Raw genomic sequence first — 16,327 nt, forward strand, 5'->3', positions numbered from 1 at the left:
ATTTATACAGATTTGATATTTTCCCCTCATACTTATGTTGGAATGGGTACAAAGTTGGTATTAAAAAGGTCTAAAAAAGCCTTGAATTTAAGCTGGAGGATCCTGGGGGTACCCTGGCCTGAAATAAATAAAAAACGTATTGAAGCAATTTCTTTCTTGCAATTTGAATTCCAGAAAAAGTGGCTGGTAAAAAATATAAGTGGCTGGTAAAATTGGGGATCCACCAGCCACTGTGGCTGGTGGACAAAAAAGTTAATTTCCCACCCTGCTGAAGGTGCTAAAAGGTTTAATTTATTAAAATATTTAATCTCATTTGCCCTCATTATACAGAAGTGTGAACATCCTGTCAGCAGCCGATGGTAACGCTAATGGTTTTTCCCACATTTGCGCCTCCACTATGGCGTTATTATTGTTGCAATATGCCAAATAAATAGATTAATATTCACAAATAAATGTAAAGAGATTCACAAAAATGTATCGAAAATTCACAAATAAATAGATTAAGATCCACAAATAAATGTAAAGAGTTTCACAAAAAATTATAAAATTCACAAATAAATAAAATAAGATTAGCAAATAAATCAAATATTTACAAATGTTTTATAATTTTACAAACACAACTCTGCCTGACATTTATTTGAGAACCGCTTTCTGTGCATTTGTAAATCGCTGCACACATTTGTAAATCCCCTCAAACATTTGTGGATTTTGAAACACTTCTAGCGTCAACGTGCAGACAAATCCACAAATAAGTGGACTCCACCCACCGCCTACTCAAGCCAATCAGATAACGGCCACATCGAGCTGGCCAATCGTTGCACATTCTCGCTTCAACCAATCACGTTTCACAATTCACATACTCCACCATCCAAACAGATTCATTCCTGTGTCCTTAATATGATTGTATTTGAACATCTGATTCATTATTATCCTGGTTATATGAGTCGCATTAATATGTAAATAAGTTGCGTTGATTAAGCATTAATAAAGCACAATTGCTTAACTCTTTCAGTCTTTCCTGCAATAAATTATACGTAAACTCAAATTATTCACAGATATACTTTCTAATGGCATTATCATAAGCGCTCATTTATTTATGGGTCACGGAAGCATCAGTATGCAAATGTGCAGCTTGCAAAAAAACTGAGAGGGCAAAATGAATGCAGTATTAATTATTCAAGCTCAATATATACAGCTAGATGTGGCGAACATTAATTAAAACGGCTTTGAAAAGCTTAGGGATTTAGTTAAGCATCTGAGTAACAACTGGATATCCTTAGTTAGCTCTGTAGACGGCACAACGCATGCATTCAACACATTCAAGACACTGAACAACATTCATTTAATGAACAGATTTTATATTATTATTAACGTTATGAGTCATGGCAGTTGTCAGGAAACTAAAATAACTCGAGACGGGGGGAAGAGAAGAGTGTCTATAAGGGCATCATTACTCATTCCACTCCAGGAAACAAAGTTTTTAAGAGAACCTTGATGAAAACATTATGGGCCCTATTGTAGCGATCTGAAACGCAAGTGTCAAAGCGCAAAGCGCAAGTAACTCTGTGGGCGGATCCCGCAAATCTAAAATGTGTTGGTCTGAAGTCGCTTCATTACTCATAGCTGTGGTTTGGGCGTAACGTGAAATAAACCAATCAGAGCGTCCTCTCACATTCCCTTTAAGAGCCGGTGCGCTTGTTCCACGGCGGATTGCTATTATAACGGCGGGTTTGCCGGCGCACGCCAGGAGCGGTTCACAGCCGAGGAGACTGACGTTCTCGTCAGGGCCGTAAAACACAGAGAAGTGACATTGTATGAGGATGATGGAGAAACACACACATTAGCTTCGGTTAAACAGGCGGATAATAATTTGGGTAAATGTGTAGCCTAAATTAATCTAGATTTTAAATTTTTTTATCTAGATAGATTATTTTCACATCTTCACGGACACAACAATGATTTCCCTCGTGTTTTAATATTTTTCCTTGTAATAATGTATGATTTGCAAAAATGAAAACTGCTGCGTCTGTTTATATTAGAGAATCAAAGTGTGTGTGTTGTTCACACGCTACATAATGGCCAATCACGCGCTCTTAAAATAGCATATGACTAACGCGCGGCGCCGCTGTCTTTAGACTCGGTTTCTCCTGGTCAGTGGCGGAATTGTTTTCTGAAACTGCAGAATATCACCAGGGAACGTTTGCGCCGGAACACACTCCTCTTTTCACTGAACCGCCCCCCCGAGCGCAAGTTCATTCCCTAATTTACCGACGTGCGTCTGTGGAGGGAAGAGTCGCTGTGTGCGGGTGCAGAACAGGAATGATACATGCGGCGGTGTACAAACTCAATTGCGCTGGGTGCAAGATACGGCCCTATATAACAAGTCAGAAAAATATTATAAAGCATATATTTTTACCTGCACCACCTCTGTGGTGATTTCCTGTTTGCTGAACCTGTATATGATGACGTGGGCAGAGACCCCAGCCACACAGAGCATGCGGCTCTCGGGACACCAAGACATCAACTGAATGGCAAACGGGTCCTCGTCCACGATCTCTGAACTGGGCTTCTCCTCCTTACAGCGGGCCTTCTCAAATACCTTCGCTGTCTTCAGTTTGTACAGCACCTGGAGCATTACTGAGCACCATGGGAAATATAAGTAAAGACATAATGTACAGACAACCAGTAATTAACACATAATTAGAGGCTTTTATTATCATATCATCGAACACTCACAGTAAATATTGAGTGTACATCATCTATTCTATTACATGGTTACTTCCTAAATAAATAAACACATAAATAAAAGGACAAACTAATTTGAATGGAAATGATTTTTATTACGAGAGAGATTGCAGAGTGATATAAGACATAAAAGATTGCACAATTGAACCGTCGCAGGGAGTTTGATTGACAGGTGATCTGACCAATCATACTTCGCCATCCGCCATTTTTTCGGACAAAGCGAGTTAGTAGATTAACATGGGAGGATTTGAGCTTGAGAAGCGGAGTGTACTGACGCCTTTCCGCGGTTAAAACAACATTCCTTCTGATGTTCATTCATGTTTATTTGATGCTATAAATGAACTAGAAGGAAGAGATGATCGGTTCACGAGCGGCTTCAACTGAGCGATCTGACACACACATTAAAGAGACACAAAACTGTATTTATTGTTTGCATTTCTTTAAAAAAATGACCAAATTTGAAAGGTGAGACTTTGTTTAATATGTTTAATTTCAAAAGTAACCCAAAAGTAAGCTGGTCTGTTTCTGTCAGTGTGTTGTCAGTGTCTCTCAGCTCCACAATGTGTTTTTCACTGCGTGAGAACATGGTGTGTGTGAGAGCGGCGTAGCTTGTCGGACATAGCAACAGTAACTAAGGGGGGTGGGTCTTTGCGAACGGTCAATTGTATAGGAAATAGATTGTCTTGGACAATGATCAGTTTAGCAGTCATTAGACAAAAATGTTTATCCACAAAATGCTGCAATTAAACAAATCGGAATCCAGTATTCCAAAGAACAAAAGTCTTAGAACTTCTAGATTTGTACAGTTAATTCTTTAGGGGATTAAAAGGATGATGGGAAATGGTTTAATGCCTTCAAATGCATAACTGTGTTTTGTATAATTTTTTAGGACCTCTAATCCACTGACTCCAATTGTTCAGTTCAGTCAAAGCAAAAAAAATACAATAAAAAAATATTAAATAGCATAAGATTAGCCACTCTGTCTTAGCAGGATTAAAACTTCCTGTCTAATTAGATTTATATTTTAACTGGTGGACAAAATAAGGGCCACTTTGGTTTTAAATTAGCTCCTACCATTAAGAAAGCCCATTTGAATGTTAAACAAGCGCTTGCATGAGGGGTTGGCAACCTTTGTGGTATTCAAAATATTACAATGTCTTTTAGCACCTGCGGGGGGGTAGAGGAAAAGTGGAAACCTTTGTCTGTCAGGCTCACAGTTTAAACAAGGTCAAATGCCATTTACAGGTAACACTCTCAACACGCCGGTGCGCAAGGTTAGACAAAGCCGGTGGGATCCGGGGAGTTTTGTGGGAGTGTGACATTATAAGGTCAGTCCCCAGTTGGGTCGTAAATCATGGAAAATTACCGTATTGTTAAGGTAAGTGATGTTTGATGTCAAGTTATACTCCAACAGCGGTCAGCAGAATCCAGTTTTTAATTAGATATTTAACAATGTCAAATGTCTAACTGTAGCCAGTCCAAAGAAAACAACTCCACGGCCACATTTGCAACGCCTCGGGCAGCAAGATCAACTCCTATCAACTTGAATGGGGAAATAACAACATATAAAAACTGCTTGCCAAAATCAATTTAAATAATATAGTATAAACAATGCTGCATAAACTGACCCTTAAATCTTGTTCAAATTGCTCAAATTGCAACTTAAAAAAGTATGTATTTACAACAACTGTTTCTATGCAAACCAGAGCTTCTAACGGCAGATACAGTGAGTGACGCAATGACTTAACCAATTGACCGTTCGCAAAGCCCCGCCCCCCTTAGTTACTGTCGCTATGTCCGACAAGCTACACCGCTCTCACACACACCATGTTCTCACGCAGTGAAAAACACATCGTGGAGCAGAGAGGACACTGACAACACACTGACAGACACAGACCAGCTTACTTTTGGGTTACTTTTTATTTTAAACATATTAAAGTCTCACCTTTCAAATTTGGTCATTTTTTAATAGAAATGTAAACAATAAATAGCGTTTTGTGGCTCTTTAATGTGTGTGACAGATCGCTGTCGCCTCAGTTAAAGCCGCTCGTGAACCGATGATCTCTTCCTTCTAGTTCATTTATAGCATCAAATAAACATGAATGAACATCAGAATGAATGTTGTTTTAACCGCGGAAAGACGTCAGTACACTCCGCTTCTCAAGCTCACATCCTCCCATGTTAATCTACTAACTCTCCAGACCGCTTTGTCGGACAAAATGGCGGATGGCAAAGTATGATTGGTCAGATCACCTGTCAATCAAACTCCCTGCGAAGGGTCAATTGCCGATCGGCATTGTCTTATTTCGCTACTTTGCATTTTCATTTCTCCCATTCGTCATAATATGACTTATAATATGCTTTGGTATAAATACAGTCTTTGCTGTGGTCAAAATAGTAGCGCTTGGTACTAGCGATACCAAGGTCATTGGTTTGATTCCCAGGAAACAAAGATCTGAGATACAACTGCTTTGTTTTTAGATAAATGCGTCTGTCAAATGCAAATATGTAATGCATGGGTTTGAAGGAAGTTTATGAGCTTTGGAAAGCCATTATACTGCACACATTGTGGTAAATGAAACTATTATACTGCACACAGTGGGTGAATGAGGTGAATATGAATTCAGAAAGGCTCGGTACTCACTTGCTGAAGCATCCCAGAACTTCACTGAACCATCTGCATGCCTGCAAGAAGAGCAGAGAAGCTTTTATTTCAGCTGTCTTACACACACATCGACTCACTGGCAATCTCCTATTACCACATGTATCCAAACAAACCACTGAGGTAAGCTAAGTTGCTATGTCAGATAAAAGCTAGTCAAGAGATGAGAGGACGTGCTCTTCCCACTGCTGTCAAACCCACTAAAAAAGAGTCATCTCATGGGTAATACATCAGAAAATGCTTACTTTTTGTCATACTTCCCCTTCGCTACCATCTTGTCCCGCTCATTACCCTCTCTTCTGTGCTCCTCCTCCCTCAACATATACCCTGCCTTCTTCTTTTACATCATTTAAGTCTTTTTTATTCCCCTTTCTGCCATTTCAGCAGAACTACACACAGCGACAGAGAGAGAACAGAGTAAAACACGCACACACTGCTCTTACCCAGTTATTATTATTTCAGGGTAGCTTTGTGTGCCCAGGCCCCAGTTTCCGCCACCGATAGGCCATTCCTGTGATGAACAACAGAACCACATGAAAGTGCTTAAATAAAACCACATAAATCTGATATTTCTCAACATATGAGAATCGGGGAAATTTAGTAGTTATTGCCCTAAAGCGTGTGAGCATTCCAGGAAACTTAATAAAAAGAAAGCGGCCAATTTGTACATTTTTAGTAAGCTTACTCTTTTAATATAATGACTGTGGCTGGCACTGGCAAGCCACAAAACATTTCTGCAATGTGGGTGGAACCTTTATTAAATGGCTGGCGAGGCTCTATAGGAAAAGCATTTCCTCGTGAGGCGTGGAAGCCGAAGCCGTTTATTCAAAGGTATTCAGAAGTGCTGTGATTCAAAGTGGGCCGTCTGAGTTAACCTGCTCCCTGTGGGAGACAGAGCCACAACTTACACACCGCACTCCAGTCTTGGCTGAGAGTTCATGCTTTCTTTCATACCATATATACCCCTGTCTGTGTCTCTGACCCACACAGTCTGAGGACACAATGTGCCGCACGACGGGGGCCTGAAGCCTCACACACACGGGGCAACGGTGCGATTCACCAGGGGCCGCAATCTAGTCACTCAAACGGCAAGTTGTGTGTGTGTAGCAGTGATGCGCGGGTCAATGTATAAACAACCCGCACCCGACCGATGTTTTCAACTAACCCGCCCGCAACTCGGACCGCAAAAAAAAAGAACGAAAATATTGTACCCGACCCGCTTCCTGACCCGCATTTTTAAAAGTAGCGAGTAAATGCTCATCGTAGCGTCATTGGGTCACAGACGGAGGAACTAGGGGTGCGGCCGCATTTTTCTGAATGCTGTATGATATCGCCTAGTGTGTTATGTAATAAAGGCTTGATTTTTTCATTTATTTCGTTTCATTTTCTTAACAATTAAGATGCTGCATGTGTTTATCCAGTCTAATCGAAGTGTGCGTCTCTCCCCCGACTTTCCCAACAAAAATCCTCTCAGAAAATACATAAAACTGACATTACCGAGCTATATGCGTTTAAAAGTAGCCTATTAAAATGGCACAATGGCATTGCTCAGTTCAACGTGTTGGGAAATCGGGCATTTTATCCCGCGTCAGCTTTTATTCAAAAGTTAATAACGCTCAACAATCAAAAGGTAAATAAGGATTTCCCACTTTCATCTGCAGACTGAGCTCGTGCGTCATCCTCGCGTCAGTTATTCAGACAATAAAGCATACGCCTATGTATTTCATAGAAAAGTGTGTCTAGTATACTATATAAATTACAAAGGTTTAATTGGCATCTTTATTTCAAACGACCCGACCGACCGCGACCCGAATATCATTAAAAATATTTTTGGATGACTCGTAACCGCGGGTAACCGCTCATTTTGGATCAACCCGCGCATCACTGGTGTGTAGGCATGAAGTTTTAACCTTAAAGACATCATTATCTGTAAGTTTTGCATATTTAAATGTGTGCACACACTGCTGTACCTTTTTGCTGTAGCCCTGTCGTTTCTGGCGAGACCCGACAGAGTAAAGTGCAGGTATGAGGTCCACAGGACAATCGGCTAAGTACTCACAAGACGTCACAGGAGACTCATGAATCATCATGGGATACGGATTTTCAAAGATAGGGTAACTACAAAAAACATCACAGGTCACTAGTTGACACTAGTGTTAAAAGTGTGATAGCGTCAAACATGTTAGTCACAGAAATTACGCAAATAACAAATACTGTGGGTGATACATACCCATTTTGTGCAAGGTCAATAACAACTAAATCCTTTTCGAGGAGAACTACTACAGCATATGGTTCCTGAAAATCTGCAGAGAAACATAAATGTGTAAAATCATGAATACATGGCTATGCATCGGAGTCATTTTTTACAAATACAAATATTTTTACATATACTGTGATTATTATTATTTTTGGGGGGTCTCGCCAAGAAATTAATACTTGTTTTCAGCGAGGATGGATTACACTGATCAAAACAGACAGAAATTATATGTTACAAAATATTTATATTTAAAATAAATGTTGTTCTTTAGGATATTCTAAAAAAAAGTATCAGTTTCCACAAATAATATTGAGTAGCACAACTGACTTCAACATAGATAGAAATAAATAAGTAGTGCCTCTTGAGCACCAAATCAGCACACTAGAATGGTTCTTAAGAATTGAATTGTATATTTTATTATAATTATAATAATAATACTTAGTAGTCTATGTATATGTATATTTTTAGCGAGCTGATCCTAATAGCTGTAAAAGTTTTGACTGGAGACGTCACTGCATGAGTTTGAACCGCTCAAATGTTTCAATAATGAGTCATAAGAGAACATAAAGACGCTCCACTTCAAATATAGCTTAATCAAAAGAGCCGGCACTATTACGCAAGCAGTGCTGCAAACACTGTTCCCATTCCTCCTGCGTTCATCACTGCTTCTCAGTTCGGCTTAACACCAACTCTAAACAAAAACACTTAAGCCTCTAACACAGATGATTGAACAGAGATGCTGCTTTGGCAAGAACTGTTGGCGCAACTACATGTACGAAAGCAAGGTGAATCACAAGAAAAATTATTGTTTTTAAATATTCTTTTAAACCAGTAACATGCTCAAGCTATTTAACATGATCGGGGTGTTATGTAAGGGATGAAGTACAGTCAGCCAGTCATTATCTAAAAAAAAAAGTAATGACGCAAATCATGGCTACTTAAAAAAAATAAAAAAATAAAAAAAAAATAAAAGAAAACATGGACATGAAATATAATATTGGTTTAATCAGAAATGATTTTATCTTAGCTTCAAACTTCAGATAAGTAAAATTGTCCATAACATAGAAAACAATTGCAACAATATAAATGCATATATCACTATTATTCAAAATCTGCAATCCAAGTTACCTTTTTTTATGGACTACTTGTCTAATATACAGTACTATTCAAAATATAGGGGTTGGTACGCGTTTTTTTAAAATGTTTTTGAAAGAAGTCTCTTATGAACACCAAGGCTGCATTTACTTGATGAAAAATACAAACAAAAAAAACTGTAAAAATAGTAATATTGTGAAATATTACTACGATTTGACATTTTACAACATTTTAAAATGTAATTTATTCCTGTGATGGCAAAGCTGAATTTTCAGTCTTCAGTGTCACATGATGCTTCATAAATCAATATAATATGCTGGATTTGGTGCTCAAGAAAATTGTCTTAGTATCAAAGATGAATACAAATGTGCTGCCTAATATCTTTGTGGGAAGAGTGATGCATTTAAAAAAAAAAAATTATGAATAGTTCAAAAGAACAGAATTTATTTGAAATAGAAATCTATTGTAACAATATGAATGTCTTTATTTTGATCAATTGAATGCATCCTTTGCTGAATAAAAGCATACATTTCTTTCAAAAAAGAAAAAGAAATACTGACCCCAAACTTTGAACAATAGTGCATTTAGCTCCTTTATTTTAGTTTTCCATTATTTTAAGGCACAGACAATGCTCAAAATTTGTCATTGCAGCCATTTCAGAAAAGAAAAAAAAATCTGAGATTGACCAATCGGAATCAAGTACTTCAAAGAGCCACGTAAAAAACTACATTTAATGTAAAACTAAAGTTGTATCAGCCTTTGCTACAGCTGCCTGCAGAGAGAAAGAAATCACTTACTATTCATAAATAGCCATCAAAGTGATAAATTATTCAAATGAGTATTTCAATAATAAACAAATGCAGTTAGAGAACTGAAAGTTATGAATTGAGGGAGCTTTCAAACACAGAGATGTAAAATGTAATTACTAGGCAGCGGTTCCACTGGGAGAGCTCAAGCTCATCTACAAAGAACATGAAAGAATAGAACAACCCAACAAAACAAAGGTCAGCACAAAAGAAAAGAGAGGAAGTGGCATGAGATAAAAACACTGAGTGCTTATTCCAATAATACTGTAAAGTGACCGTTACCGTTAGGATATGGCGTTTCACACAGGGTGAGGAAATCTACAATGGGATAGTCCATCTCCAATACTGCAGTGCTCTTCCCATGCATGACCGTCAAGCATGGCCGTCGACCAACAGTGTCGTATGACAAACCACCAGAGAAGATCATAAACGGCTCCCTGTTCCGAACACAAAACTGTACAGTGAGCTTCCAACGTTGTCCATTATATTATCAGCATAACAATGAATGAAAAGCTGAACAACATCTTTTTCTTTAACAACAGCAGCACTCAAGCTGCATGAACTCCACACGTTTGCTCGTAACCTAGAAATAGTGCAGAATACTAACTTATTTTAGTGATCGACCGATATTCATTTTTTTATAACCGATACCGATTATTTCCATGTTTATGTGCCCGATAACCGATATGCAGAACCGATATTTATTTACAGTTATACTTCTGTTTTTGACACAATTATTTCAACTCAACTGAACAAACCATTTTATTTATAACAATCACTCCCTCCTTACATACAAAACCCCAAACTTATGTATAATAAATAGAGGGGTCTGAGTGCAAAAACTAAAAGCTTTGATGAGAACTTTTCTGCATTAGCGTGTCGGAGGTTCTAATCCGCACTCATTGGTTTTGATGAGGGGGAAAAACGACACATCACTTCATAAACACATTTCAGCGCTAGATCGGATCTTATTTAGGGTATTTTAAACAAGTGAATCTTGTTAAAAGTTGCGTGCAGTGGCGGGCGGTGCTTGCCTTGAGCATTCCTGATCATTAACGCAGTGAGGGCTCAGCAATATGAACAAACTTTTTTTTTTTACGAGACTAATGGTGAGCAAATACAACAGAGAGAAAATTAAATTTGGCGCTTTTATTTCTAACATGCACTCATTCATGTCTGTTTTATTTAATTCATGTAAATGTACGTCTTATTGAGACAGAACATGGCGGATTAGGCTACGTGACTGAGTTCGTCTCTATTTTTAAAGCCAATATTAAGCTGCATAAATAAACAATGTCTGTTATGTTAAATAAAGTTGAATAATTAAAGTAAAGAAATTAGTATACACCCATGCACGCAGTTGTTGTTGTCTCGTCTCTCCTCAGACGCGGTGCTGCAATGGCGGAATTATCAAAACGGCCACAAGATGGCGCCGTTTATTGGTGAATCCGATAGTACAAAACCGATACCCGATTAGGGGAAAATGCTTAAATATCGGGGAAAATATCGTTCGATCTCTAATTTATTTTATGCTGTAACTGTTTATTTACTTCCAGGTATAAATGAGCTTCAAATAAATGTTTAAATCCCATATTTCAATGCTGGCTGGATTCCACTATATATGCACAGACATGCATGCATTTATTTAAAAACATCTAGAAGTAAGTGGTTATACATGGCTATCCTGGTTAACCAGCATAAATCAGCAAAAAACTGAAATTCATTTCATTTCATCAAGAGCAGTAAAAGAAAAAAACTGCTACAAGCGTACGTACCCTGCTCTCGTGGTCTTGTACTCTACTTTAAGAATTGGTTTGCAAGGCTCTGGCTTTTTTCCATCTTTAGGCTGCTTTCCTGAAACAGAATCAGACTCATTTAGAGAGTTTGTAGACATCTTCTCTGGCCCTGTCTCAAAAATGCACATGATATGGATCATAACTCGTTGAAGACCCTGTGGAATTGATTAACGAGAGAGTTGTGTTTCCTGTGTTGACATATTTCCTCTTGAAATAGAAAATTATCAAAGAGCTTGTAACTTTTTTTTTTTAATTAGCCAATAGGTTAATTAAAATAGGAAAGACTGTTCATTTTAGGGGTATATTAGCATACCGATGGCTTCAGATCCAATAGAGTCTTCAATTACACAAGTTTCATTTGGCATTTAAGAAGAAGGTTTCACAGCAAAGCAATACAAGAGTGGACATAAAGGAAGACTGCACGGACTGAGGGAGCCATTTGGGACAGAGTCTCTCTCTCCCACACACACACACACACACACACACACACACACACACACACACACACACACACACACACACACAGGAAGTGTGTGACAGAGGGGAAAAAAACATTTCACAGACATAACGCAGAAGAAAAATGTACAGCATTAAAGACATAGATATATATATACGTAGATTTGACATTCGACTGCTCCAGACACGTCAACGCGTCTGCCATCTTGGAACAGTCAACACAGATGCTGAAAGTTTCCCAAGAAGTCTGTGTTTGTAAAACCGCAGAGATTTAAATTCCAGAAGAAATGTGATAACCTTTCACAGCTGAGAATGTGTTGGTTTCTGTTTTTATATATATATATATATATATATTAACTCAATATTATAGGCTTTTAAACTATGTTAACTTTTTAATGTCATATTAGTTAACGCTGTTGTTTTGTTATATTATGTTAGTTAGCAAAATCATCTGGCAGACGGCTTACGCATAGTGGCCCGCTAATGAGGCGTGTGTGTGTGTGTGTGTGTGTGTGTGTGTGTGTGTGTGTGTGTGTGATTTGAATTTTTGATATATATATATATATATATATATATATATATATATATATATATATATATAAAATTAAAGAGGCCTATCAGTTCAAAACAATAAGTTATCCATAATTGCTGATATATGTTTTTGTAAATATTCAATGTCACACAAACTTAACAAAAATAAATGTTCACTAAGAAACATCATGTATAATATATGAATACATGTATAATTATATCATGTATCATATATAATTCATATTTGAAACAATTGTTTATTAGATTTTAAATATATATGTATATATATGTGTGTGTGTGGGGGGGGGGGGTTCTAATTTCTATTGAATATACCAAATGATATAGCCGTCTGACAATATTGTATGGCTTTTTATCCAATTATGTGTCTTTGTGTTTAAATCTGTCTGTCTGCTGTGCTTCTCTCGTGGAGGCAGCGTGAGGCTGACGGGGTTGTTGTATAAGAGAGGACCGCAGTGGAGAATCTTCAATAGAGCGAGGATGTGCGCCAAAAGGAGGAGCGTGACCTCACCTCACTCATCACTGAAGACCACAACACAGGCAGTCTCCATACGGGAACAACATGAGAGTGAAAATTAAAGCTTCACTTGAAATGGAAATCAGGTAAGGGGGGGGGGGGGGGGGGGGTTGTTTCATGTTGTAAGGAGGGGGGTCAAATTACAATCCTGAATTAGAACAAGTCTTTGAGTGAGATGTGATACAACCTTGTGCAATAGACAAAAGACCAATTGATTTTGCAAGCCTTATCCTGGGAAAAAAAACATGAATTTGAAGAAATGCATTTGTGTGTTTGAGCCAGAGAGAAAGAAAGAGCACTAACCGTGTGGCGTGATTGTCTGTACAGGCTTGAGTGGAGACTTTATATTCCATATGGTCAGTGTGCCGTCCGAGTGACTGCAGATAAACTGCTTCCCCTCGTGGTGCCAGGCCACAGAATGGATCGCCTGTGTGCGAGAATCACAATTTAAGAGAGAGGAAAAAGAGCAAGAAATTAAAGTTGGGGGCACACAACTCAATGAGAGATTTCCTAATAGTGACTTAAAATAAGTTATTAGTCCACAACGTGTGAGACGTCATAAACCAACGTGGTTGAACGATACTTTGCGACATACGGTTTCGGGAAACAGTCGTGACTAGCTAGTTTATTTCTCCAGCGATGCTTCGTACTATGGTAGTTAAGCAGCGAGCGATATAGTTGTACGGGAAACGCACCCCTGGTTGACATGATATGCCCTTGACAAGAGCTGGGGTGTGTTGGGATAAGTGCTATAAAAAAAAATTATTTTATTTTTTGTGCTGAGCAATACAACCTCTTCTGCCATGCTTTTTACACCATCAGTGTTTTGCTGTGACCCTATCCAGAAAATATGCGGAGGAGCGTTACATTAAAGTCCACATGATATCAAAATTAACCATATTTACTTTGTTTGCTTACATTTATTGTTTTGTGGTGAACAAATTCAAGTCAATCCACACACAAAAAAAATGTGGCTTCATAATCTTTAATCAAAATCTGAAAATGCCCCCCCTCCGCTCTGCAGTGGAGGACCTTCCCTGATGACGTAGGTTTGACGGACGTAGCCACGCCCCTCCAACTGACAGTAGACGGGCTGAATGAAACACCTACTTTTCTAGATCCAATCAGGTGCTAGTTGGAAAAAAAGCCACGCCCACTATTTTTCCTCATTTAGTATTCCGTTTCTCTTTGGGAAATACGTCACAACACTGAGATAAAGTCGGTTGCAACACGATCACGCGAACTTTAAATGTTTATCCAAATGTTAAAATTTTTAGTTTTAAAATTATGTTCCTAAGCTATGTTAGTGATATATATATATATATATATATATATATATATATATATATATATATATATATATATATATTACGGCTGTCCGTTAAACGCGTTATCAACGGCGTTAACGCAAACACATTTAAACGGCATCAATTTTTTTATCGCGAGATTAACGCCTAGCAAACTTTGTAGTTTTTTTCACATGCTTTTGCAACAACTAGTAACGTTATTAAAACAGGCACGCCGCACACACTTGTTTGGGACGCCGAGCCGCGTCTAGCACAACTCGTATCGCACATATTTGCTCCAAGTGAGAATGTTAGTGTGAAATTGAACACAGTATATGTTGTTTTCAATGAAAAACATTTGCACAAAGCAAGCGATCCACTTTTCCATGTTGATAAGAGCATTAAAATGAGAAAAAAATAATGGATCAAAAAGAAATCAAGAGACATTTAGAATAGATAAAAATGTGCGATTAATCGTGAGTTAACTATGACATTAATGCGATTAATCGCAATTAAATATTTTAATCGTTTGACAGCCCTAGTATATATATAAGAATAGTATAATAGGTAATAGATAATTCCTCACATCAGCACCTTTGTTGCTTTTTATAGCTTTGTTTTGTACTGTTGTACTGTTGTTATATTGACAGAAGACTTTAGCAAAACTCTGGGGAAACAGTCAGACCAATATAGCACAATAAATGGAATAGAATTGAATCGAGGGGAAGAGAAAGAGAGAGAATGCACAGCATGAGACTGATGTATCGAGAGAAAAGAGAGCGAGTGAAAGCACAAAGAAGGCTGAAAGAGAGTTCTCATTATTTTCTAATTAAGCACAGTCTCCTCTTGTTTAGCATAATGATGGCGGCTCTATCTCTGTCTCAGGCAGACAGTGGGGACGAACCTCCGCAGACCTAACTAATCAATGAACCGAGTGCAACATCATTACAGGAGCATTCAGAGAGGAGGAGCCAGACGAACACACACACACACACACAGAAAAATGACATTCACAACACCCAACTATGATTATGAGGGATTTTAATGCTTTCATATTATACGTTCTGAAGGTAGAGGGCAAACGGCTGGGAAACAGTTGTTTAGCAAAAGCACATTTATGCTGAATAACTGGCATGCAATGATTCAAAAAGCACAAAAACAAAACAACTATTCAGAATTGCATACTATTTATGCATATAATACTATTTATGCAGTATATAGTATATGTGTTTGACTAGACCTTCCATTTCCAGTATGATGAATAAACTGCAAGTAGCTTAATATCAGCCATATATTTAACATTATTTGATCAGACTATCATGACGTAAGATTAAAGAATTGGAAACACTGATAAAAACTGAGCAGCAGGTCACATGACAACTATGTAGCAAAACAATATTTAAAAAAAAAAAACATAATAATAATTTTAAATAATTAAAACTTAATTAAAAATAAAATACAAAAATGATATACAATTATTATTATATTATTATTAAAAAGAGTGATTATTAAAAAGCAATAAGGCTGTAACCATTTAAGACGTACATGTTTAGATTAGAGGGACCAATATGCAGTTCATTCTTAAAAATTACTATCACCATCTTTTAGTGGATGATTTTTAAAATTCACAAATGTGAATGATAATGGATAAATTTCACCAGGTATCATTGACCTCCTTGGTTATATCCTTGTATACACTGCAGTGTGCTAGTATTCCATAAGCAAGCAAAGCAAGCAAGTGTGTGTGTGTGTGTGTGTGTGTGTGTGTGTGTGTGTGTGTGTGTGTGTGTGTGTGTGTGTGTGTGTGTGTGTGTGTGTGTGTGTGTGTGTGTGTGTGTGTGTGTGTGAGCTTGAGAAAGGGCTGAAGGATAATCGGCCTGCCTTATTAACGACACCTTAAAGACACCAGGGGCCCTATTTTAGCGATTCTGAAACGCAAGTGTCAAAGCGCAAGTAACTCTGTGGGCGGATCCCGGCGCTGTTGCTGTTATACCGGCGGGATAAACGACTTTTGCGCCCGGCGCTAATCTAACATGTGTTGGTCTGAAGTCGCTTCATTACTCATAGCTGTGGTTTGGGCGTAACGTGAAATAAACCAATCAGAGCGTCCTCTCACATTCCCTTTAAGAGCCGGCGCGCTTGTTCCACGGCGGATTGC

The 16,327-nt window shown here is 38.0% G+C and overlaps 1 protein-coding gene across 2 annotated transcripts in view; it reads right to left on the reverse strand.

The window, feature by feature from the left end:
* stxbp5a (syntaxin binding protein 5a (tomosyn)) overlaps positions 1-16,327 on the reverse strand; it is a 112,482-nt gene that overhangs the window by 24,620 nt on the left and 71,535 nt on the right. For both annotated transcript variants that reach the window (XM_079639444.1, XM_079639443.1), the window contains exons 8-15: positions 13,187-13,310; positions 11,341-11,419; positions 9,848-10,002; positions 7,638-7,710; positions 7,378-7,525; positions 5,851-5,918; positions 5,390-5,430; positions 2,417-2,637 (exon numbers count right to left, since the gene is read on the reverse strand). In XM_079639444.1, the coding sequence (XP_079495570.1) occupies positions 2,417-2,637; positions 5,390-5,430; positions 5,851-5,918; positions 7,378-7,525; positions 7,638-7,710; positions 9,848-10,002; positions 11,341-11,419; positions 13,187-13,310 (909 nt within the window). The remainder of the gene's footprint in view (positions 1-2,416; positions 2,638-5,389; positions 5,431-5,850; positions 5,919-7,377; positions 7,526-7,637; positions 7,711-9,847; positions 10,003-11,340; positions 11,420-13,186; positions 13,311-16,327) is intronic.

The sequence above is a fragment of the Phoxinus phoxinus genome, assembly GCF_949152265.1.
Source record: "Phoxinus phoxinus genome assembly, chromosome: 16".
Classification (NCBI taxonomy): domain Eukaryota; kingdom Metazoa; phylum Chordata; class Actinopteri; order Cypriniformes; family Leuciscidae; genus Phoxinus; species Phoxinus phoxinus.